General features: G+C 49.3%; 1 protein-coding gene and 1 long non-coding RNA gene across 2 annotated transcripts; one reads left to right on the top strand and one right to left on the bottom strand.

Moving 5' to 3' along the window:
• The first annotated feature begins 250 nt into the window (after positions 1-250).
• On the top strand, positions 251-10,320 carry RPS4X (ribosomal protein S4 X-linked). Its single transcript, XM_054040342.1, has 7 exons — positions 251-452; positions 1,037-1,114; positions 1,802-1,982; positions 2,807-2,904; positions 5,774-5,945; positions 7,957-8,114; positions 10,155-10,320. Exons 1-7 carry the CDS (start codon positions 267-269, stop codon positions 10,254-10,256), a joined length of 975 nt encoding a protein of 324 aa, XP_053896317.1. The 5' UTR covers positions 251-266; the 3' UTR covers positions 10,257-10,320.
• A 7,579-nt stretch (positions 10,321-17,899) lies between these two features.
• Positions 17,900-24,796, bottom strand: LOC128843731 (uncharacterized). Its single transcript, XR_008446337.1, has 4 exons — positions 24,690-24,796; positions 23,638-23,696; positions 19,432-19,489; positions 17,900-18,099 (listed from the first exon to the last, which is right to left on the bottom strand). It is a non-coding gene; the product is annotated as an uncharacterized LOC128843731 (long non-coding RNA).
• Between the last annotated feature and the right edge of the window lie 23 nt (positions 24,797-24,819).

Here is a 24,819-nt window from a genome sequence, read left to right as displayed (position 1 = left end):
GAGCTCTTTGTATTAACTTTTTAACTTTTAACCCACTTTTAACTTTTAGGTGCCCCTAGAACGCCGGCACCCCTAGGCACGTGCCTACCGTGCCTAATTGGAAATCCGGCCCTGCCTAGGGAGAGGAGCCACCCTGATTAACAGCAAAATAACACTCCTCCCTGGGGACTGTCTCTGGGGGATGCAGGGGCTGGATCTGTTGGGTCTTGGAAGAAGGTAGATGCCTAACAGCCCACGGGTACCTCTCCAACCCACGCTGCGCCTATATGGCAGCCTGGGGCTCTACGCTGCAGCTCGGAGACCGGCTGCGCTGCCGCGCTGAAGCCTCCCCGCCGGCAGAGGGCGCTGTCTGGCACTCGCGTTTAACCAGGCTTATCCTAGCCGGGTCGCCGTCCGGATATCCGCGGCTAGACGGAAGCGGGCGGTCCTTTCCTCGGCAAAGTGCAGCCATGGTGAGTACGCGGCCCGGTCCCTGGTCCCGCCATCCGTTGCCATCCGCCGCCTGCCGTGGTCCCCGCCGCCGCATCGGGCCGGAGGGAGCCGGGCCGGAGTCCTGAGGCGCTCTCCCGCCCCGGCCCCAGAGATCCACGCGGGGCCGAGCGGGAATAGCGGGTTTCCCGAACTCCTCCCGCGACTCGCGCTGCCCCTGGCGCCGAGCGGGTGCTGGACCGGGCCGCCGAGCGGGCCCGGGGAGTGGGAAGGACGGGCCCGAGCAGCTGCCGTGGCTCCAGCGTACATGCGGCGTTAAGGGAGCTCTTACGGAAGCAGGCCGGGTGCACACAGGGTAACGCTGCTAGGGCTGTGCGTGGAGCTGTGTGTGGGGTGTTACATGGGAGCTTTAATCTGTGCAGTCTTGCAGGTACTGAGGCGGCCAATTCGGAGAGGGGGTTGTGGTGGTAACATGAGGAGACAGATACCGCGATACGTTTCCGCCTCACAGCTCCTCATTCTCTGTGTTAACAGCACCACAGGTTCTTAGGAACGACTACCTCGTGAGCAGTTTAGTAGTGTCTTAATCTATCTTTTTCCTACCAAGGCTCGTGGTCCCAAGAAGCACCTGAAGCGTGTAGCAGCTCCAAAGCATTGGATGCTGGATAAATTGACTGGAGTGTTTGTAAGTATCTCTTTGTGAATTCTGCACCTCAAAATCAAAACAAAAATACCCTTTCACAGCTGGAATGTTTGTCTCCCTTTAATCTGCCTGTATTTGGCTTGGTAGGCGATTGGGAGCTTCTGTGAGGTTTCAGAGTAGCAGGTGTGTTAGTCTGTATCAGCAAAAAGAACAGGAGTACTTTATGCTCAAATAAATTTGTTGGTCTCTAAGGTCCCACAAGTATTCCTGCTCTTTTTGTGAGGTTTCAGTTATCTCGCCTCCACAAATCCTTGGCATAATTTGCCCACTGGTGGCAAGTAAGAGAAAATTATCTTGGTTTGTGACCATTTGTTTAACTTGGCAAGGGTTGTTCAGGGAGATTTAGAGTGGAGTTTGCAAGAGAGGGAGGCCATTTACATTTGTGGGATGTATTAATACAGTTATTGGGTTGGCTTGTCACAGAATAACTCAAATGTTTAGAACCAGGAACTGTTGTTGGGTGTTTCCCTACTGCAGCTGTCTCTAGCATATAAGGAGCAAGGCAGTCTGTGAGCCAGTGGGATCCAAACTTTATGAAGTTGTGAAGAAATCATAAGTCTAACCTAGTATTTATTGAGCATGTGCTATTTCTGTTTTGGAAGATGGGCTTTGCTGTTTGCCGATGTGATTGAACAGCTGGCAGAAATTTATTTTTTCTTCTCTTTGTAGGCTCCCCGTCCATCAACAGGTCCCCACAAATTGAGGGAATGCCTTCCACTCATCATCTTCCTTAGGAACAGACTCAAGTATGCCCTGACAGGAGATGAGGTCAAGAAGATCTGCATGCAGAGGTTCATCAAGATTGATGGCAAAGTCCGCACTGACATCACCTATCCTGCTGGCTTCATGGGTGAGTGGAGACAAATCCTGGGAGAGATGGGGAGGATTGGCGCAAATGCTCAGCTTAATAAACTGCTGCATGGCAAAAAATGAGCCTTTCATCACCATGCCGTGAAAGCCAGTGTTTGATCTTGGGGGTTACCCAACTGGGTGGATGGGGCAGCTGTTGCTGTGCAGTGTGGCTTGTGTTGGTTAATGTTTTAAGTGCACATTTAACCAGAGGCCATAATTGGCCAAAACCAGCAATCGGTGCATTATTGACACACTTGTTCCTGATTCTGACGGTGAAGGTAGTTTCTGTGAGCCTCAACAGATTAAACGGAAGAGAGCAGCTAGCTGACTCTTCAGAACTGTTGGAAAGTCCAATATTTTGTGAGACTTGCAGTTGTACTGGGAAACCACTTCCAAACCATGTTGTTGGCCTTGCTTAAGCATTGGACTCTGCCAGTAGTTGCTCTGCTTTAGTTTTAAGTTGCATACTGCCACTAGTATTACTAACAAATATTTGCAATCTCTGAGTGGTCCTTTGCACCTGGAACTATTTTCCAACTTATCTGACGTGAGTCTTGCATAGCCCACTATTCCATGACACATTCTAATTGTAGCCACTTACCATGTAGACTGGTAGCTATTCAGGAGTGGGGGCTTATGTCGACACGGCTGACCCACTGTACATAGTTTTTATATACTTCATGGTGCTATATAAATGAAAATTTCTCACTGATGCTGGAACCTCTAGTGTGAATGCTACCGAATGGGGTAGCTTTCAAGCTATGATAAAGGGCTAAGAACCTGGAAATGCCTCTCCTAATGAATTTGTTTGCTTGAAACCAGATGTCATCAGTATTGAGAAGACAGGTGAGCACTTCCGTCTGGTATACGACACCAAGGGTCGTTTTGCAGTTCACCGCATCACAGCTGAAGAGGCCAAGGTGAGCCCCTCTCTCTGGCAGTGTTTGGGAATGTTTTGTTTGCTTCTGATCTTGGTGCAGCCAGCAGAGTGGCTGGGTTTTGCTGCAGGTATCAAAACTCCCATGTGCATGAATCTAAAAGTTGGTGTCAGTCCTACTGCCTTGAGAGATAATCTGAGACATTCAATGTACCAGGTGCAGTCTCCATGGGGTTAAAGGGGAAGTGGTGAGGGCTTATGTAGTCTCCATACACAGAAGGGTGCAGCTGGCTGTCTAGTACGTGGCAGTCCAAAGTGATCTATGTTTAAAACTTGTTTTATTATCCTTGCTGTAAGCCTTCCCTGGAGCCTTTTGAGTGGGGTGCATGTGCAGCTGTTCATTGGGGTCTTTACAAAGTGCTTGTTGAAGCATCACAGTAGAGGGCAAACGGTCAAAATACACAGTGGGCTACAAGATTAGAGGAGGAATACAGCTGTACTAGAATGAATCACTTTAGATGACATTAACTGTCTCTTCACTGAAGACCTGTCACATGGGCCCCCCTGTGGGCAAACGTTCGCTCTGGTGCACTCCCAAGTTGTTGTGCAGTCTGCTACTCTCCCTGCATCTATGTTCAAACTAGTCCCTACAGGGGGTAGTCAATACATGGGCTGTGGGCCAAATCTGGACTGCCAGTTGCTTTTGAATGGAACCCAAACTCTTTTTATTTACTTATTATTATTGTTGGTTTTTTATTGTTTTCTCTGGAGTCTGGACCTCGACTATATCTTGACCAAGAAATTTGGACCTTGATAAAAAAAATAATTGACTATCCCTCCTTTAGCTCTGGTTAATCTGGTGCAACCTCCCAATATAGATTACTGTGACTTTAAATTGAGTACAGTTCTAGTACAGAGACAGCCTTATTTTTACCAAATGCTGAAGGCAGAATTTTCTGGGTGCAGTAAATATTAAACCTGCCTGTAAGTTCCTTTGCTTTAAACAATTATACACTGTCTGATCAAGTTCTGAGACTTGATCCCTATTTTGCAACAGTAAAAATTGGAATGAAAAATCGGCCTGCTAAACCCAGGGTTTTGAGTTCAATCCTTGAGGGGGGCCATTTAGGGATCTGGGGCAAAAATCTGTCTGGGGATTGGTCCTCCTTTGAGCAGGGGGTTGGGGGACTAGATGACCTCCTGAGGTCCCTTCCAACCCTGATAGTCTGTGATTCTATGATAAGAGGCCTGCGCCAATATTCTGTATCTGGTGGTGCATGAATTGTCACTTATTTGGGGAAGTTGGTATCTGTGGAAGAAATGGCCATTGGGTTGGGTCCAGGAGTCCTGGTCACTGGAGTAATCTCAGACTCACTAGTGGTTTCATCTGTCTTTTTAAATTGGAAGCCGCAAGGATGTCTGAAAACTGCTGCCCTTATTTGTGTTTGTATGCAAAATCTGCTCTTGATGGACGGTATGGAGCACAGGAAGGGCAGTGCGAGCTGTAAAACAGCTATTAATTGGATACGACTCAGCAAAGTTTCTCAAATTCAAATGTGAAGTCAAAACCTTTGTCTTTACAGACAGACACTAAAATAATGGTTCTCCAACTCTTGCATCAGAGAATTTATCTCAGTGTGGCTGTTCTGTGAAATTACATGATGTGGTACCTTGCTTAAGTGTTCTTAGTTTAGAAAACAATAAACATTTCTACTTGTAACTGCCAGCCCTGTGGTTTGGCTGGGTTAGTTCTGCCATACATGTAATCTCACTGTAGACACTGTAGGCCAAATCACTCCCTCAGCGACATTTGTTCCTTCCCCTTTGTTGCCATTTAGTGTTGCACAAGTGTCCGATGGGATAATTTGGTCTACAAAAGTGTCTCCTATTGGTGGTACATGAGCAGGAAAGGTCTCAACTTGACTCCCAGATCCCAGGAGGAGATTTTAGGGCTGGTATTTAGAGGAAAACATCATTTTACTTGTAAACTCAGCAGTTTAGATCTAAGGGAGGCACAATGGACACATCTTCATGGTGCTGCTTTTGGTTATACTTCTGAGTAGAACCATGCTCAGATCTCTTTGTGGATACCTCCCCTCCCAATCTAGATCTGTTGGAGCACTTGGGTTATCTAGAAAGTAAAATTAGGGTAACATTAGGAGAAGGTGAAAATAAACTTGCTTTGCTGCAGTGGGGATGGGTATGTACAGTACTCAATGCCTGACTGCTCTAATCTCCAGGCTACGCTGCAGGCTGATTCTCTCCTGTATTTGCTGCCCTCTGAGCTATGTTGTGACTCTCAAATTTGATCACTGTTAAATTTACACCACAGAAACATGAAGTAGCCATGTAGGGATCAGAGGTTAGAAAACCATTAGCTTTGTAGACCACATGAAAGGGTTCTGGCAACTGCTCTTGGTCATGGGCCACAGTCCAGGGACCTACACTGGAAGCAAAATCTGGAAATCAGCTTCTCTTTTACTTGCCTGCCAGGTTCACAGTTCCCTTTGTAAGAGGTCTACTCTGAAAAGCCTCAAGTGCAGTGTAATTTGTGTTAAAAATGGACTTGGCCTCAAGCTGTCTTTTGTTACTAAGCTGGGATGTCAGTGTATACCCCTGCTGACCTTCCCAAGGCCAGCAGCAAGACAGTCGTGGTGGAAGTGCTGGAGAGGGGGGAAAGTTGCTCTCTTTAACTTCACTCTGGAGTAAATGAGTATTTTGAAAGCCTCTTAGTTGGACACTTTGTTCTGGAGTGGAGCTTGGCCTCTGCCCTTGGCACATGGCTTATCGAGCAGTGCTGATGCTATTGTGCAGAGGTGATGCTTCATATGTTGTATCTAGGTCCTGCCCTGAGCCACATAAGCTGTCAGTTTAGTCTGCTTGCATTCATTGCTGTTGGCTTGTGTTCACAGTACAAGCTGTGCAAGGTGAGGAAGATATTTGTGGGTACTAAAGGAATCCCTCACCTGGTGACCCATGATGCCCGTACCATCCGCTACCCAGATCCCCTCATCAAGGTGAATGACACTATCCAGATTGACCTTGAGACTGGCAAGATCACAGACTTCATCAAGTTTGACACAGGTATGTCATTCCATCTCCTCCGGCACTCAGCTCTCCAAAATAGGAGACCAGGGGTTTGAATAAATGGGGCTATAGCATCCCCCCTTCAAAGGGAAGAAGGTATTTAGCTGAGCTGCACTGTCTATGGGATCAGATTTCATTAGATGGGCACAAAGTGGGCTTGGAGGTGCCAGAGCAGTTTCATAGTCCCATGTCCAAGTGTAACAGCAATACTGACTTCCTGGTTTTAGACCACTGTGCGGTATAGCTGCTGGGGAACTTACCGAGTGAAAATTGGCACAGATCTAACATGCAGGCAGCAGCACCTGGGGTATATCACTTTGCCATGTGGGAATAAAATAGGCAATGCCCTTGGGCTAACTGTTGCATGTTGTAAGGCGAGCATTTGATTCCAGGCATGGGATGGAATAGGAGTGGTAGGGAAACTTCTAGATTATAGAAGTTTCACTGCTCCTCCCTCGTCACACTCCAGATATAAACTCCCCCAGTGTACATGGTTTATGATGTCTAGTGCTGTTTCAAATGAGGCACCTCTCTGAAATGTGGATTGCCAAAGACTGTCTTAAGGCAGGTCTGCACTTGAAACACTGCATTGGTGCAGACACAGCGCTGTCTGCACTGGTGTGTAGGTTGGTATAACTGCATTGGACAGGGGTGGATTATTCTCACAGAACAATGTAGTTTATACTCAAGTAATTTTGTAGTGTAGACCAGGGCCAAATCTTATTTTCTGTTTCTCAATAGGGTCTTCTCCACAGGCAGTGTAGGGTTCATGCTTCCGGGGCTGCTCTACAGACCTCTGCTAGTCCCGCAAGGAGAGAAGGTGGTTCTCTAGTTGTCCTGGCAGAGGAGGTGCCCTCCATGTGTGGCCTGGGGTAGGGGGAGGAGTGGGGACTCTTCCTGACTTTACTCAGACTGAGTGCACAGGGGCTTGAGTGGGGGAAGTGGAAGAGCCCCAATGCCTGCACTTGAATTGCATTTTTTGGTTGTAGACTGTTTCTCTTCAAGATGTTTCCTCTTCCCTTGCCCAAACTGGAAGGGATGCCGCATGAACTGTGTGTGTGTTCCCTGCTGCAAACCCAAATGCATCGCTGCTGTTGAGATAATCTCTTGCCCTGGTGTTGCATTTGTGTCTTGTGGAGGGGCTGACAGTAACCCATTCACGTAACATCTTGTGCCATGCTAAGGCAGTAACACGTGCAATGTTGGTGTGCAATTGTATGTAAATTCTTCTAAACGTGTGGCACATACTGAAGTTGAGATGCACACATTTGATGTGCCACATCTCAACTTCAGTATTGATCAAGGCAGGAGCTTAAAGAAAGCCCTGATTTCTTTAACTGACTCCTTCATATCGATCATCACTTCCAGTAGGACAGTGCTGATGGGGTTGGAGAAACCTGGGTCATAGAAGTGAAACACTTGGTCTCAAAAATAACACCCTTACCTCCCATGTTTCAAACTTTGTAAAAAAGTTACTTCTTTTGTCCTGATAGTCTCTAAATTGTGATGGTGCTTTGAGGGTCCCTCTGTATAGTGCAGTCTTTTGGATAGGAGGAGTGAGGTTATGACAGTAGGAATAAAACTGAGCGAATGAAATATGACTGCACTGGAATAAAGCAGTGAACACCAGCTTCTCACTGCAACTGTTCACATTTGGTGTAAACTTAAACAGATGCCGCTAGCGCCTGTCCATGGACTTGCATGGCCTGAGGTGGCCTCGCTTGTTGGACAGTCAGCCTAATTGTAGTAGGTCATCGGGTGCCAACACAACTAATCGGACCATGTGCTGTCCGGTCTTTTTTCTTTGTAGCATCTTGGTCTGACTGGTAGGGTTTCTGCTTGACCTCTGTACCGGGGCATTACCTTATTGCAGCAGCATCAGACCAGACAGTGGTGTCCCATCTCTAGCAGTGGTCCACACAGGGTACAAATGATGATGCACATTGTCATAAAGTGCATGGGGTTTATTCAGATTCACAAACTCACTAGTGGTCTTCCTTCCACTTAGGTAATCTGTGTATGGTGACTGGTGGTGCTAACTTGGGCCGTATTGGTGTGATCACTAACCGGGAGAGACACCCAGGCTCGTTCGATGTGGTGCACGTGAAGGATGCCAATGGCAACAGCTTTGCCACCAGGCTCTCTAACATTTTTGTTATTGGCAAAGTAAGTGTGAGCTAATAGAATCCCTGTTGCTTTCCCTCCCCATGTCGGGGCTTGTGCTGAAGAGCCTCCTGCTGGATAGATGTCTCACTTAGGGGGAAGGGGCAAACAAGGTGCTAACTGCAAGAGAGACGGATGTGTTCCCAAGCTAATTCTGAGCTTGTTCTGTCTGAAGCTGCTGTTCCAGCTGCTGTTCGTAGCAAAAGTTAAACTTTGGCTGGGGCTGCCATCTGGCTCCACCCCATGTGGTCCCAACCTCCTACAGGCTGTGGCCTGTTCACATGGCTGCCCTCACACCCACATTAGTTGTAATGCAAATATTTTTGACCAAAACAGCCAAATTGCTCCGTGAATGTACAGAAACCATTGTGTGCGCTGAATTGAAAAGTGGTGACCTCAGGGCACTGGCTGTGAACCATAAGCTGAGCATGTCCACTCATGCAGGCCATTTTCCCATGAATGTGTCCTCATGCTATGGAACTTGAGAGCAGATTGTGGCTTCTGATCAGCTAGCAGAGATCACTCTACAAAGCGACAAGATGCTGTGCTGTGCTAATGGAAATCCACCTGCTCTTTACCGTGTTGGCCAGAAGGGATCCTGTGATAATCTAGCCCGCTCTCCAGTGTAACACACACAGGCCACAGAACTGCCCTGAAATAATTCCCTATTTGAGCTACAGCAGATGGTTTAGAAAAACATCCAGTCTTGACTTTAAAACCACCAGTGATGGCAAAGCCACCACAACCCCGGTAAACTGTTCCAATGGTTAATTATTCTCATGGGGTCCCGTTCTGAAAGAGGTGACTGTTTGAGGCCTGAGACCAAAGTGGGGTGGCCTCAGTAAGGCTGCAAAGGGGTCACAGGTGCAGTTACCCCAGATACAGTGACTAGGTGGAGGACTAGTTAATAACTGCTAAAGAGGCAGTTCACAAGTCACTAAAGGCTCTTGACCAAACAGCAAGCATTAGGAAGACAGTCTCTGCTCATTGAATACAGTATTTTAAAAATAGTTACATACAAGTAACTCCTCATTTGTACTTCCAGCAGCAAGGAAAAGGAACAGGTATTAAAATATGCTTTGGACATATTAGCCCAGCCATTAAGGGTCTGATTCTGCAAAGTGCTAAATGCCTTCAGCTCCCACTGATCTTGATGGGAGAGGAGGATGCCTGCCGCTTACAGGCTCGGACCATAAGAAGGAATATATATTTTAAAGTGGGGCACTTTGCACCAATGCTGCAGTACATGATGGGTAACAAATTCCTGCAGCTATGTTGCCTTTATATTGTCGAAGAGGCAGGAGGCAGGGATTCGGCTGCTAGTGCAAAATTCTGAGACCATGTGTGTCCCTGGTGTTACCCCACTGACCTGTGGGACACCAGACTGAATTTAGTCCTGTGCCTGTCCATGAGTTCTGTCACTCAGTAAACTATACTGTGTGGCTATACTGGATCTGTGCAGCGGTGCTTGAGTTATGTCCTGCACGTAGGGGAAATGTTCCACTTGATCCTGTAATCTGTGTGTGAAATCTGCTGTGGGTTTTTGACTGATGAGCTGGAACTAGGGAATGCACTGGCAGAGCAGCTGACTACCCTGGCATTTCAGGATTAACTTTACTTTGATCCCCATGATGGATTTCTTATGAAAGACTAAGGTCTTGTCTAAACAAGGTTTTTTCAACCAGTTTAGTTAAACTGGTACAAATCCTTGTGTGGCTGCTCTTCTGCTTTGAAGCATTTATTTCAGCGTAGCTTAAATCTGTTCCTAATAAGCTAAATTGAAATGTGTCCATGCAGCCTTTTGCATCTGTTTTAACTGAATCTGTTTTAAATCCCACCTTAACACAAAGTTGCACCAATGAATCTAACAAGCCCTTAGAAGCTGCTGCAAAGAGAACCGAATTTACTTCTCAAGAGGGAGGTTCTCTTAGGCCTGGAATAACATGGAGGGAGCGGGGGCGTGTAGTCTGGAGTTGGGTAAAGCACCGATACTATGAAGGTTGCTTGATTGTACTGTGTTGTGATTCTCCCCTCTTGCTTTAGGGTAACAAGCCATGGATCTCCCTGCCCCGTGGAAAGGGAATCCGTCTGACCATTGCTGAAGAGAGAGACAAGAGACTGGCAGCCAAACAGAGCAGCAGTTAAACGCTCAAAAGTGGACAAACAGCAGGCCATTTCCTTTGTTAAATAAAATTGTTACCAACTGAAACACTGCCTTTTTCCCCACCCTCTGAACACCAGTTCTTGCAGTCCTGTGGTTCTGATAAGCTGGCACCGCACTGCAGGCTACCAAATCACAGGACTCTGGTCACTCTAGAATACTAGGTCACATGTAGAAGGAAGCAGCTGAGCTACTACCTGTCCCACATTATAACCCAGGGGTCGGCAACCTACGGCACGCGTGCCTATTTTGCCTGGCACGCAGCTCCCAGCCAGGGTCCCAGCCGCCGGCCCTGCTCAGCTCGCTGCTGGCTGAATGAACGGAACCCTAGACCGGCAGGAGGCTGAGCTGGGCTGGTGGCCGGGACTCCGGGCCGGCAGCAGGCACGCGCCCCCTCACTGTGCTCGGGTTCTGCAGCTCCGGGAAGTGTGAGTTGCCACTGCCCCTCCCGGAGCTTCCACCCCTCCTGCTGCCTCAGCACTCTGCGGGGGAGGGGCTGTGCGCACAGCAGCGTGGAGCCAGTGTCTGACCGGCATGGACATGGAAGGGGCAGTTGGAGCAGGGGGTGGGTTGGAAGGGTCTGGAGTTCGGGGGGTCCTGTCGGGGCAGGGAGTGGTTGGATGGGGTGTGGGAGTCCCGGGAGTCTGTCTGGGGGTGTGGATAAGGGTTGGGTCAGGTAGGGGGTAGGTTCCCGGCGGGGGGGGGGGGGGGCAATTAGGGTGGGGGGGTCTCAGGAGGGGGCAGTCGGGACAAAGAACAGGGAGGCTTAGGGGGTGGGGTTCTGGGGGGCAGTTAGGGGCAGAGGTCCCGGGGGCGGCAGTCGGGGTGGGAAATGGGGGGAGTGGGTGGGGGCGGGGCTCTCCTCCCCGTCCTCTATTTTGATTGTTGAAATATGGTAACCCTAGGCAAGGGGGGGTGCATGCATCCGCTGCAGCCTGCAGGAGCCCCAGGGGCCGGGGGGGCGTGGCTGCTCCCTGCTAGTAGCATTGCCGCCTTTGCAGGGCTGCTACCCCCCTGCAGTGCGCCGGCTTCTCTATGGCTGGGGCTTGCTGCCGCTGCAAGTGGAATGCTCTGGCTCTCCCGTGCCTCTGGAAGGCGGCTTCTCCCTGCTGAGCTGCTGCAGCAGCTCGAGCCCGACAAAGCCAGTGAGTGGACTCAGGGCGGGGGCCGGTGGGGTGGGGAGGGCTCGTGGGGGCACTGTGCACTCTCCAGGGGAGTTCAGGGGGTAGGGAGGGGGGAACCTGGTCTGGGGAGCAGCCCCTGGGGTCTATAAAGGCTTGGGATTTGCCCCGCAATGAACCGATGTGTGTGTGTGTGGGGGGAAGGTTGAAGTTTCACCTAGGGCGCAAAATAGCCTTGCACCGGTCCTGCCCCAGGGGGTGCATGCTCCCCAGGTTAAGAACCACTGTACTAAACTGATAAGATCTGCATTTTAATTTTAAATGAAGCTTCTTAAACATGTTTACTTTACATACAACAATAGTTTATAGACTTATAGAGAGAGACCTTCTAAAAACGTTAAAATGTATTACCGGCACGCGAAACCTTAAATTAGAGTGAATAAATGAAGACTCGGCACACCACTTCTGAAAGGTTGCCGACCCCTATTCTAACTTAAAGTTGTGGGGTGGGGAAGACTCCTTGCTACTGGGGTCTTAAGACAGGTCAGTTGTGAGAAGCTTCTTCACAAAGCCTCTAATGCTTTTCCCCTTAGAGCAAGGGTTCTCAAATTGGGGGTTGTGACCCCTTGGGGTCACGAGGTTATGGGGGGGGGGGGCGGTCGTGAGCTCTCAGCCTCAACCCCCAAACCCTGCTTCACCTGCAGCATTTATAAGTGTGAAATATTAAAAAGTATTTTTAATTTGTAAGGAAGGTTGCATTCAGAGGCTTGCTGTGTGAAAGGGTTCACCAATGCAAAAGTTTGAGGCTGTCTGCTGCCTCCCAACAAAATTAAACCAAAAAATGGGTTGTCATATTTTGTATATCTACACAACAGCATCATCTTCTAATATAGATAGATCTTCAGAGACAAAGCAGAAGAGGAGGGTTTATGACCAAACTGCTGCTAGCTCAGGTTGTTTTCCTTTTGTTACATCTTGCCCTACTACATCGTTTTCTGTGACCCTGGCCCAGCCTGGATCATGGATTGCTGCTCCTGCACCCTATTGATGCGGTAAATCTGAGTTGACTAAAGACAGAAAGGCCTCTTATGCTGACACAGTAGAACCTCAGAGTTTAAAAAAAAATTTTTTTTGACAAAGTAAGGAAATGGTTTCTGTGCTTTTCATTTGAAATAAGATGGTTAAAAACTGCAGTTTCTTCTGCAGAGTAAGGTTTCTAAGCTGTACTAAGTCAAGAACATTTGAAAGAACCAGAATATTTGCTTACAAGACGTGGAAACTTGTACAGATGACTAGGGAGGAGTATAAAAATATTGCTCGAGTATGCAGGAGTGTAATCAGGAAGGCCAAAACACAACTGGAGTTGCAGCTAGCAAGGGATGTGAAGGGTAACAAGAAGGGTTTCTACAGGTATGTTAGCAACAAGAAAAAGGTCATGGAAAATGTGGGATCCTTAATGAATGGGGGAGGTAACCTAGTGACAGATGATGTGGAAAAAGCTTAAGTACTGAATGCTTTTTTTTGTTTCGGTCTTCACAGACAAGGTCAACTCCCATACTGCTGTCCTGGGCAACACAGTATGGGGAGGAGGTGAGCAGCCCTCAGTGGTGAAAGAACAGGTTAAGGACTATTTAGAAAAGCTGGGCATGCACAAGTCCATGGGTCCAGATCTAATGCACCCTAGGGTGCTAAGGGAATTGGCTGATGTGATTGCAGAGCCATTGGCCATTATCTTTGAAAACTGGTGGTGATTGGGGGAGGTCCCGGATGATTGGAAAAAGGCAAATATAGTGCCCATCTTTAAAAAAGGGAAGGAGAACCCAGGGGCTACAGACCAGTCAGCCTCACCTCAGTCCCTGGAAAAATCATGGAGCAGGTCCTCAAGGAAACCATTTTGAAGCACTTGGAGGAGAGGAAGGTGATCAGGAAGAGTCAACATGGCTTCACCAAGGGCAAGTCATGTCTGAGCAACCTGATTGCCTTCTATGATGAGATGACTGTCTTTGTGGATATGGGGAAAGAAGTGGACATGATATATCTTGACTTTAGCTAAGCTTTTGATATGGTCTCCCACAGTATTCTTGCCAGCAAGTTAAAAAAAATATGGATTGGATGAATGGACTATAAGGTGGATAGAAAGCTGGCTAGATTGTCAGGCTCAATGGGTAGTGATCAAGGGCTTGATGTCCAGTTGGCAGCCGGTATCAAGCGGAGTGCCCCAGCGGTCAGTCCTGAGGCTGGTTTTGTTCAATGTTTTTATTAATGATCTGGATGATGGGATAGATTGCACCCTCAGCAAGTTCGCGATGAGACTAAGCTGGGGGGAGAAGTAGATACACTGGAGAGTAGGGATAGGGTCCAGAGTCACCTAGACAAATTGGAGAATTGGGCCAAAAGAAATCTGATGAGGTTCAACAAGGACAAGTACAGAGTCCTGCACTTAGGATGGAAGAATCCCATGCACTGCTATAGGCTGGGGACCGACTGGCTAAGCAGCAGTTCTGCAGAAAAGGACCCAGGGATTACAGTGGATGAGAAGCTGGATATGAGTCAGCAGTGTGCCCTTGTTGCCAAGAAGGCTAAGGGCATATTGGGCTGTATTAGTAGGAGCATTGCTAGCAGATTGAGGGAAGTGATTATTCCCTTCTATTCGGCACTGATTAGGCCACATCAGGAATGTTGCATCCAGTTTTGGGCCCCCCACTACAGAAAGGATGTGGACAAATTGGAGAGTCCAGCAGAGGGCAATGAAAATGATCAGGGCGCTGGGGCACATGACTTACAAGGAGAAGCTGAGGGAACTGGGCTTGTTTAGTCCGCAGAAGAGAAGAGTGATGGGGGATTTGATAGCCTTCAACTACCTGAAAGGCGGTTCCAAAGAGGATGGAGCTAGACTGTTCTCAGTGGTGGCAGATGACAGAACAAGGAGTCATGGTCTCAAGTTGCAGTGGGGTAGGTTTAGGTTGGATATTAGGAAACACTGTTTCACTAGGAGGGTGGTGAAGCACTGGAATGGGTTACCTAGGGAGGTGGTGGAATCTCCATCCTTAGAGGTTTTTTAAGGCTTGTCTTGACAAATCCCAGGCTGGGATGATTTAGTTGGTGTTGGTCCTGCTTTGAGCAGGGGGTTGGACTAGATGACCTCCTGAGGTCTCTTTCAACCCTAATCTTCTATGATTCTCCATTCCTGAAGTTTTCATAACTGAGTTCTATTGTACGGTACATGGGCTAGGGCTACACATGGCACCTAAATCATTCAGAGAGTTGCTAGTTCTCTAACTGCCCGAGTCGTGCAGCAGGGGCAAGACCTGTAGTTTCTAAAGTTTAAGACACCAGAAATCTTGGCCGAAGCCCTATCAGTCCAGAAGGACAGACAAGTTCTCCCACAAATCACTGGGAAGGGATCACAGCGGCTCAGCTCACTGCAGCCTTATGAGTGATTGGATGTGCCCCTGGAAATAGGAGCACTGCTCCTGGGTGAGCACAGCACCAGTGTGGACACAGCAACTCAGCTAAGGGAGAGCCAGCCTATCCCGGGCAATCAATCCCTCAGAGGCTCGGCCGCTGTTCTCAGCAGGGTTGATAGGGTGACCAGACAGCAAATGTGAAAAATCAGGACAGGGTGGGGGGTAATAGGAGCCTATATAAGAAAAAGACCCCAAAATCGGGACTGTCCCTATAAAATCAGGACATCTGGTCACCCTAAGGGCTGATCAGATGAAGGGGAACCGGAAGTGCTGACAGGCGTGATGCTGGTATCCCAGCTTGTCCAGGGCATCTGAGCTGAGATTCTCAGTCCAGGCTTTGTGTTCCAGGCCTTGCAATGTCCTTTCTGGTGGTTGTGGGATGTAACATTTCGGTAGCCAAGCAGTAGGGGTTGGGAAGGTGCTGTCCATGAAGGGGTCCTCCTACATCTGGGGGAATGGGCTCAGCTCTTAACCCCTGCCTGCCAGAGCAGAAACGGGGCATGACCTCTTCTGTCTGGGGCTCCCTCCAGAGACCATGCTGCTTCTCTGCACTGCTTGCTGTAGCCCCCCTTCCCTACTCTGTGACCCCAGGAAAGGGCAGCAAGACCAGCTGGGGCGGGGCAGGGCACAGTGGGGCACATTCAACCTGGAGAGGGGGGCTCGTGCCCACACTGCTGTGGGTGGGGGAGGGCACCCAAGGGGCATCAGAGAGGTTAGGCTGATGTGCCCAGGGATGTGTGTGAGGGGATGAGGTTGCACCCTGTGGTCGCATGGCCCCTTAGGGCCTTGTGATGGGAATGGCTGCCCTCGCTTCCCCTGTAGCTAGCTGCCTCTTCTCCTGGGGTGTTTGCCCCTGCTGTCCCCATGGGCCTTTCCCTTGCAGGGGTCTGTCTGTGTGAGCAGTGAGGGGTTAGTGGGAGCTGAGGCCAGGCTGGCTGGGTGGATGACAGTGGGATGCACCATCCAGAGATGCTTCCCTTCAGAGCCTCCCCAATGGGGGGACTTGGGGATCAAGCAACTACTGCCCATGCTAGGGTGCCCAGACAGCAAGTGTGAAAAATCAGGACGGGGTGGGGGGTAATAGAAGCCTATATAAGAAAAATACCCCAAAATTGGGACTGTCCCTGTAAAATTGGGACATCTGGTCACCCTAGCCCATGCGCTGCCCCGAGTAGGGTGAGGGAGCCAGGTTGCAGCTATTGCTCAGTGACATGGCTAGAGAGAGGGTTTGTGCCCTGCATGTGCCCTCAGCTGCCTGAGGGTTGCCCCAAGGAGCAAGCTCCGTCCTCCTCTCCCCAGCCCACCCCTCTCCTCTCCTTTCCCTCTGCCTTAATGAAGTTCCCACCTGTGCATTGCTCAGTTCAGGAAAGGAATGGGGAGCTTGAGTCTGCTCTGAGCTCTGTGGGGCAGTGCACTGGGATGGAGCAGCTGAGCCGAGGCTACAGTTGCTATCAGACCCCTCTCCACTGCAAATCCCCTTCCCCTTCCTCCTGGCCAGGTAAGGAGAAAGTTCTTGGACCAGGAAGTGGCTGGGATCTGTCTGGAAGATAGCAGCCTCAGGGCTAGCCAGGGAAGTTGAATGCAGAGGCCACGTGGCTAGCCAGGAGCTGCAAAGAAGCTGGAGGCAGAAAAGATTCCCCAGGAACTGATTGCAGAGGTGTGTGCGGAACAGGCTGTGATGGCCGGACATCACTGCAGGGTGCAGGTCTGTGTGGGGCTTCTGGGGGAGCGGCAGCAGCTGGGCAGGGAGCCAGTGCAAGGGGCCCCAAGGAGAGACACTAACTGAGCCTGGCCTGGAAACTTGCAAACGCCTGTTTACTGGTGCAGACCCTGGCTAGAGCGACCCCTCCAGGCAGTAGACCTGCCCCAGGGATCCCCCCTGGAACCACGAGTGCTTACTCTGCTCTGGAACTGGCTAAGCCTCTGTACCTAGGGTGTCTGGGACTACAGCATTCCCCCTTCCTGCCAGCCCTAGGGAAATGCCCTTCCTTTAACCATGAACGGCTATTGGCCCCCGTCAGGGTTAGCGCCTACCAGCCCAGCTGCTGAAGCATTTACAGTGCTTGTCTTGAGCTGCAGTCCCGTGGGCGAGCCCGTGCACCCAAGGGGCTTGGGATGCTGAGCAGCCCCCATAATTACAGCATTTCCCTGCCCAGCAGCTGCAGGAGCAGCCAGCTCCTAGGGTGGGATGTTCCTGCCAGCCACAGCCGTGGTGGGATGTTCCTGCCTGGCCCAACCACCTCGTCCTGGGGAAGATCCTGGAAAACCATGTGATATTTGGGAGGGGAACAGGTAGAAAAGCCCAGTTGGAGCACTGAGAGCAGCCCTCTCACGGAGTCACCACTGGGAACAAGTTCCCCTTGTGCAGGGGGGAGCCTCCAGCATCCCTCTCATCTCCTCAGCACACTCTGTCGTCTGGCTGCCAGGCCAAGAAAGGCTGTGCCTGACTCTTGGGTGGGATAGAGTGCCATGACATGAAGGCATCTGCTATCACTGGGGACTGATCTTGTGGCTGTTTACTCTGGGAGCTCTGATCAATCCTAAGCAGCAGTGCTGAATAGCTCAGAAACCTCGGTTCTCTCTGCTGGCCTTGGGAGCGCCTGTCATTGCCTGTGGTTTGGGGGGCGCTCCTGATCCCCTGTGATGCTGATGCAGAAGGTGCCCATCCCTCCCATGGCACTGCCTGCTGTCTGGGACTCCTCATCCCTTGTTCTGTGGCACCTCCAGCTAGCTTGTGGTGTTCTCTATCCTGTCATGGCACTGCCTGCTGTCTTAAGAGGCTCCTGGGGTCCCCACAATGCACCAGGCCAGCTTGCATAGCTCCCCATGGCACTGCCTGCTGACTGGGAGAGCTCCCCATCTCCTGTATGGGGCATCTGCCAGGGGCCCCCTCCCTGTACAGCCTGTGTCCAAGGTATTAGTCCCTTTGTCTGCTCCTCCCTTCTTTTCTGCTGGGCTTAACTCCATGAGGTTTAAGCTACATGTGATCTCTACAACAACTGGCACTCCCCCCAAACAGCTCAAACCCACACATTTTTGACTAAAATATTTATTCTCTCTGGCATATACGCTTTCTCGCATGGCATGGATCTCCTATGCTTTCTCAGGATCTGGTGGGGGCCCATTCGGTGCGCTAATAGAAGAAGATCGTGAGAAAACTCTGGACAGAGCAGTAGGTACTTTCTTAAACAATGAAGACCGTTGTCTGGGAACACTGGAGTCTGAAACAGCAGCAGCTACTGTGGAGAAAACAGAGCAGTGGTGTAGTACGTACCAGATTGGGGTGAATACACTGTGCATTAGTAAGCTGTATTGGAAGTGACTGAGGGATTTCACTAATAAACTACAGGGCTGGATCCTCAGCTGTGGTCAACCATTGTAGAGTTCAGTGTGCATTTGCTGAAATACTGTGTGTGAAATGCTAGTTCAGGTAGGAAGGGTAGTGTCAGTGCGGCCTGGTGAGAGAGGTCTGTAGAATTGTGACCTCCATTTTGTATTATGTGCTGAATGCATGGAGATTTGCCCAAGCAGCTGATTGCATCGCAGACAGTCAGTGAAGATGCTTGACATCTTGTCACAGGACAATGGATGAGAAGCAATAAAAACGGTCTCGGGCCACTGGCTCTGATTGTCTCTCAGCTACTAACCCCACCCTGTGAAACAATAGGCTTTCTGCTTTGCGGCCCACAGAGTGGGTTGAGCATGCGTCAGGGAGGGAGGCATCCCAGGGAAGCACGTGGAAAAGAGAGAAGACACTCTATATAAGAGGGGGTGCTGCTGTGCGATGAATGAGGAGACCAACCATAAGGACTGACAGAAGTGAGAGGGCAGGACAGACGCTGGGCAGCCTGCAATGCTGAGGAGCCTTGGACGCACTGGAAGGGTGAGCCCAGACTGGGGTGGGAGCAGCTCAGGGCTTGGTTTATTTTTTGAGATCTGTAATTTACGCATGCTATTAAAGTCCCCGTGGCTAAGAAACTCCTTTGCTACACCTGTATTCCTTGCTTTCCTGTCACGCTGTCCCTGAGCACTTGCAGCATAAGTGGAACTCTGGGGGAGCACATGTGAGCGCCTGGGAGGGTGGCCTCAGAAAGGTGCAGACACTGATTTCAGGGTCTGGGGCAGTGAGGCGACAGTGCCCCATGTCCCAAGAAATGCATCAGATGAGAGGCTTGAGCCTGGCAGTGTGCCCTGAGCCCCAGAGCTAGGAACAACAACCAAACTTGACCCAGAACCCACTGGCTTGGAAGCATGTGGGAGTCAGGAACTGGATCTGTTTGCAACAGACTGGTAACTGGCCAGAGGGGTACTGGACTACCTGGTAACAGCTGGTGTAGTGGGTAGGGCAGTGAATGGGGGACTCAGGAGGCCTGTGTTTAGATCCTGGCTCAGCCACAGGCTTCCTGGGTTACCCTGGGCAAGTCACTTAATCCATCCAGTGTCTCCGTTCCCCCTCTGTGTGGAAGAGAGAATTCTTTCCTACCTAACAGGAGCTCTGCAGATAAACTCCACTAAGGAGTGGGAGGTGCAGAGAGCGTGCAGTGAGAAGGACCATAGAAGTACTTCAATACCTGTTTTCTCTTGCAACGGGAAGTCTTTATGGCCAACATCTTCGTAGGGCGAGACAAACTGCACCGTGAGAAGAGTAAGAGAGTCAGTGTATAAGTCTGTTTTGGTCCTGCTCTCCAGGGTTATGCAGCTGCAGGATGAGTAACAGGCAGCTGTTAAAGGGGGTGGAGGCCTGTCATTCCATCCATGCTTCCTGAGGATGTCGTGAATGACTAAGGCCTGGTCTACATGACACAGTTAGGTCAACAATTATGTCAGTGTCCAGTCTACAGCCTTGCTCCCGCCGATGTAAATGCCTTACTACACTGACATCATAACCACCTCCACGAGAGGTGTTGGGCTTATGTCGGTGTCGCTAGGGTGACACTGAAGGTTATTTACGTTGACTGTTGGCTGTCATTCTTGTCAATGCTGGAGCCATGAAATTGATAAGAAAGCCAGGCTGTCACCCCAGGGCAAGTGGGGGGCTCCACTCGAGCCCAATTGCCCCCCGGGTCCTGGCTCCCAGCCGGGCTGCCCCCCAGGTCCTGGAGGTGGGGAGCTGAGAGCTTGGGCTTTCAGCCCCTTACACTGCCCCTTTTAAGTCGGTGGAAGTGCTCCTTGTGAGAACGCACACCACCGATAGAAGGTGGGTAGTGTGGACATCAGCCAGCGTAGTAATTACTAATATAGATTGACTTAAGTTTCTAGTGTAGACATGCCCAAGGGTGAAGCGTGAGTCACTAATTGGAATTTCAGCCCCTTATGTCAAATGTAAAGATCTCCGTTTTGAAGTCAGACATGGATCCATCTCCGTTCTTCTCCCTCCCTGCTCCCAGTGCTGTCCCTTCTCCGCCAAACATTTCCTCTGCCCTTCCATCCTGGCCACTCCTGTTGTGCGTGAACCCCTCCTGCAAACCTCATTGCCCTACTGCTGTTTGCCAACAGAGGAGCTTCCCCTTCCTGCTCTGCTGGCTCCTTCTTCAATGGCATCAGCACCCATTTCCTTATGCTGCAGTGAGGCAGGGGCTGCATGGGTAGGAGCAGAAGTTATTGGCCAAATCCCACAATTCATGGACATGGTGTCTGACCTCTGACTTGTGAGCTTTGGCCCCAAACTCTGAGCAGCATTACCCATGTTACGAGAGTTGACCCAAAGGGTTGACTGCTCAGAATGATCTAGGTGATGCTGAGCCTAACTTTTAGGTACCTGGAAAACCCACTGGGATTCACAAAGCCTGAGCTAGGCACCCTGGCTCCTATATAATGAATGGGGAGCCACAGGAGCCTTAGAATGCGACTCACAAAGCCAGCATGCTGGGCAGGGTGGGGGGAGCTGGCTAAGCTAGCCAATGGGAGATGCTGACCAGAGGGGTATGTGCTAAGCCCCTCCCCTCGCAGAGATAGGTGCCTTGCTCTGCTTGCAGTTCTCACCTGGTGGGGACCCTCTTTGTTGCAAGGGTCCCTCCTTCCCCTGTGCCAGCATAGGAGGAGGAACCCGGTGGCTGAGTACCCAGTTCACATTCCCCTCCACTTGAGGAGGCCAGAGGATTTAAAAAGGGCCTGCCTTCTCTCAGAGGGTGCACTAGGCTATGGATACTCTGGTGTGGGGCTGCCTCAATCTCTCCTGTTGAAGCTATTGTACTGTGGCTAAATAATGAAAGAGTGACTGGAGCAGAGGGACTGGATCCTGGGTCTCCCACTGCCTGGGTGAGCGCTCTGATCACCAGGCTACAGGGTCATTCTCATACTTGTGTGCGCGCTCTCTCATGCTCTCTCCAAGGGTCATTTGGTCCAGAGAGGGAGGGAGGGATTCCCTATATCTGAATATCCCATAGCCCAGTAGCCAGAGCACTCACCTGGGTGGTAACAGGCCTGTTCAAACCCCTTAGATGGAAGGAGGGATTTGAATGGAGGTCTCCTACCTCCCAGGTGAGTTTCCTACCCACTGGGCTATAAATGATGAGGGAGCCCTCCACACCTCTCTAATTTGTGTAAGTTCGCCAGGGGGGCCCGATCCAGTAGGCAGCCTCTGAGCATGCCCACTGGATCAGCCCCTCAAGTGAGTCAGGCAGAGGAGCGCCTGTCCTTCCGTGTATGTGGATTGCACTGGGGCTTAGGTGGGACAGAGGCATCCAAACACCCACAGGGAGGCAGCAGTGAGCATGCCAGAGGCAGAAACATAAGAGCCTTGAGATCTTTTGCTGCCAAACCTTAGGGTACAGGGTTTAAGTGGGAATTGTGCCTCACAGTGGTCCCAAAACTGGGACTCAGGCACCTGACTCCATCTGAGTATTCAGCCCAAGGTACAAGTGAGCAACAAAGGGCTGCATGAAATAAGATGAGTTTCAATGCTAAACCTACAAAACTAATAAACCTAAGCAGAGGATATCCAGTGCACAGATAACCATCACCGTCAGTAACTGTATCTAGAAAGCAGAGAGTCCAGGAGATCGAGTGTTGAGAGATAGCAAACTAAATAGAAGCTCCCAGTGTGACACCACTGCTAACAGAAGGACATGCTCTTCCCAGTGCTACACAAGCTGTGTCTCTCTCACAAATTTAGGGAGGGTAGAGAGCAGTTCTGGTCCCCACCATTTAGAAATGTTATAGAGAAACTAGAGAAAATACAAAGAAAGGCAACTAAAAGGATGCAAGGCTGGAAAAAAGAGAGGAGAGACTAAGGCTCCATTCCTGTACAAAGACTTCATAGAATGGACCATTATGATCATCTAACCCAGTCATTCTCAAACTGTGGGTTGGGACCCCAAAGTGGGTCGTGACCCTCTTTTAATAGGGTCGCAAGGGCTGGCACTAGACTTGCTGGGGTCCAGGACTGATGACACACAATTTCACCCTGTGATTCCTCCATTGAGCCCAATAGACTCTGGTTGAGCTAGTGTCTGTTTTAAAAAGCCATCCCACCTTGATTTAAATGTTCCATTCACTGCAGTCCCATGCAAGATGTTCCAACAGTTAATTACCATCACTGTAAAAATGTGCACCTCCTCATTTGTAGTGTGAATTTGTCTCATTTCAGCTTCAAGCCTTTGTTTCTTTCTCTGCCTTTGTTTGCTAGTGTAAGAACCCTTGGCTATCAGAAGTCTTCTCCCCATGTAGGTATTTATAGACTATGATCGAGTCACCGTTTAACCTTCTCTTTGTTAAGCTAAAGAGATTGACCTTCTGTAGTCTCTCACTACAAGGCTTCAAGTCATTCTTACAGCTCTTGCTCAACTTTTTTACAGTTTGGCAACATCCTTTTTAGTGTGTGCACCAGTACTGGACTCAGTATCCAGTAGTACGCTCACTAATTCATATACAGCAATAATAACATCCTTACTTCTATGCTGTACACAGCCAAGGACTACATCTGACTTATTAGCCACCGCATCTCACTGGGAGCTCCTAGTCTGTCAATTTCTACCTAAATGTCCTTTACTGAGGCACTACTTTCCACCCTGTAAGAGTGACCTACATTCTTGGTTCCTAGGTGTAGGACCTTGCATTTAGCTGGACTCAAACACATGTTTAAGTGAGCCCAGTTTTCTATGTGATCCACATTGCTCAGTAAAATGACCTGCTCTTACTTATTTACCACCCCACCAATTGTTGTGTGATATGCAAACTCTGCCAGCAATGATTTTATGTTTTTTTCCCCCAGATCATTAGCTTAGGGCCAAGAACAGATCCTTGCAGGAGACCACTTGAAAACACCCCCATTGGATGATGATTCCCCATTTACAATTACTTTCTGCATAATTCATAACTTTATGCACATGTATAAGTCTGTGATCGGGGCTTATGAGAAATAAATGTATCACAGGCTATAAATATCCATTCAAGGGAACAATATACATGAAGGAAGAGAATTAATCCACCTCAGAAGATGGATGGGGAGGGGAGTGAAGGAAATGTTTACATTAGAGAGTAGGAAAAAGTGCCTAATCCTGCTTCTATTGAAGCCAATGGAAAAATACCCATTGACTCAAGTGAGAGACAGGTTGGGGGTCAAAGATTTTAACAGATGGAACAAATGGACCATGGAATAAACTCCACTGTAGATCAGATGGAGGCAATATCACTACAGATTACAGAATAGGTTACAGGAAACTGTTAGTGGGAATGGAGCGGTGAAGAGATCTGCAAAATGCAAGGAGGTGGAACTCTGGAGAAGCCCGATCCCACTCTCTGGGATGTTGTTATTGGCTGTTTTAGAACTTATTTACCTCAAAAATCTCTGAAGTGTCCTCTGTGTCCCGAGCTTGGTGCATGTTAACATACATTCCTGTAAGACATACATAGTTTGCTCAACCATGGCTAATTTCCACTTTCAGTGTCGTCTAACATTACTATAGAGCAGTGTCTTGCAACGTTTGTGTCTTAATCTGAATGTAAAAATAGTGGGTACTATCTTTTATCTTTAGGAGCTGTGTTTATACACTGGTGTGTTTTTGTTACTTTTGGGGCATGTCTGGACACACATGCTACCTCCGACGTAATCCAAAAAAGCCCAGAGGCCCTGAAGGCTGCTGTATCAGTGATTTTGCCCAACGTCATTAACTTTCACTCTCATAATACTTTCTCTTCACTGCCCTCTTGACTGATCCCTTACCAAGCTGTCAATAAGAGATTTGCAGTGCAACCATTACTGGTCTGTTTGGTAACATCAGCCCAGATCCTCAAAGATATTTAGGTGCCTAATTCCCATTGAAATGAATGAGAATTAGGGCCCCAAAAAACCTTTGAGGATCTGGGCCATCATTAATGACAAAGAGCCGTAGGAAGTCATAGAGTTTAAGGCCTGGAGGGACTCTAGTCTGACCTCCAGTACCTTACAGGCCACCAACCCGCACCAGTTACCCCTGTATTGAGCCTAATAACGGCAGTTAGTTTAAAATATTACAGCCCTGAGAATCGGAGGGACTGAGGCGCCCCAAGGCCTGAGGCATCTTCAATGGCAGGGAACATCATGAGAATGTTTTTGACAACCAATGAACCAAACGGTCCATTTGTAGCTGGTCTGCCCCAGAGACAACATTCTGTGCAAATCTGTACAGGGAACTGCAAACAGAAAAGGAAAACTAGATCGAAGGCCTAATGAGCTCCTTTAAAGCCTGACTTTTCTTTTTGCAGTGAGTCAGTTCCCTCCCCCCAGGCTTGTCCAGCTTCTTGAGTATCATCTTTTAGTGGGAAGCTTTTTACTGATAAAATCATTGAGATAAAGGAAGGAAAAAACATCAAACCCTCAAAAAAGTTAAAATACCAAACAAACATTTACCTTTGTCCTGTGCCACAGGAACAGAGGATATTTCTTCAGCACTCTCACTAAAAACAAAAGGAAGCACTGATTCGGATTATTAACACTCACAATAACGAGCACTAAAGCGTAGCTTTTATAACTGTGTTCA

The sequence above is a fragment of the Malaclemys terrapin genome, chromosome 9 (assembly GCF_027887155.1).
Source record: "Malaclemys terrapin pileata isolate rMalTer1 chromosome 9, rMalTer1.hap1, whole genome shotgun sequence".
Lineage (NCBI taxonomy): Eukaryota > Metazoa > Chordata > Testudines > Emydidae > Malaclemys > Malaclemys terrapin.
Note: the sequence above shows the minus strand (reverse complement) of the source record. Positions and strands in the feature narration are given on the sequence as shown.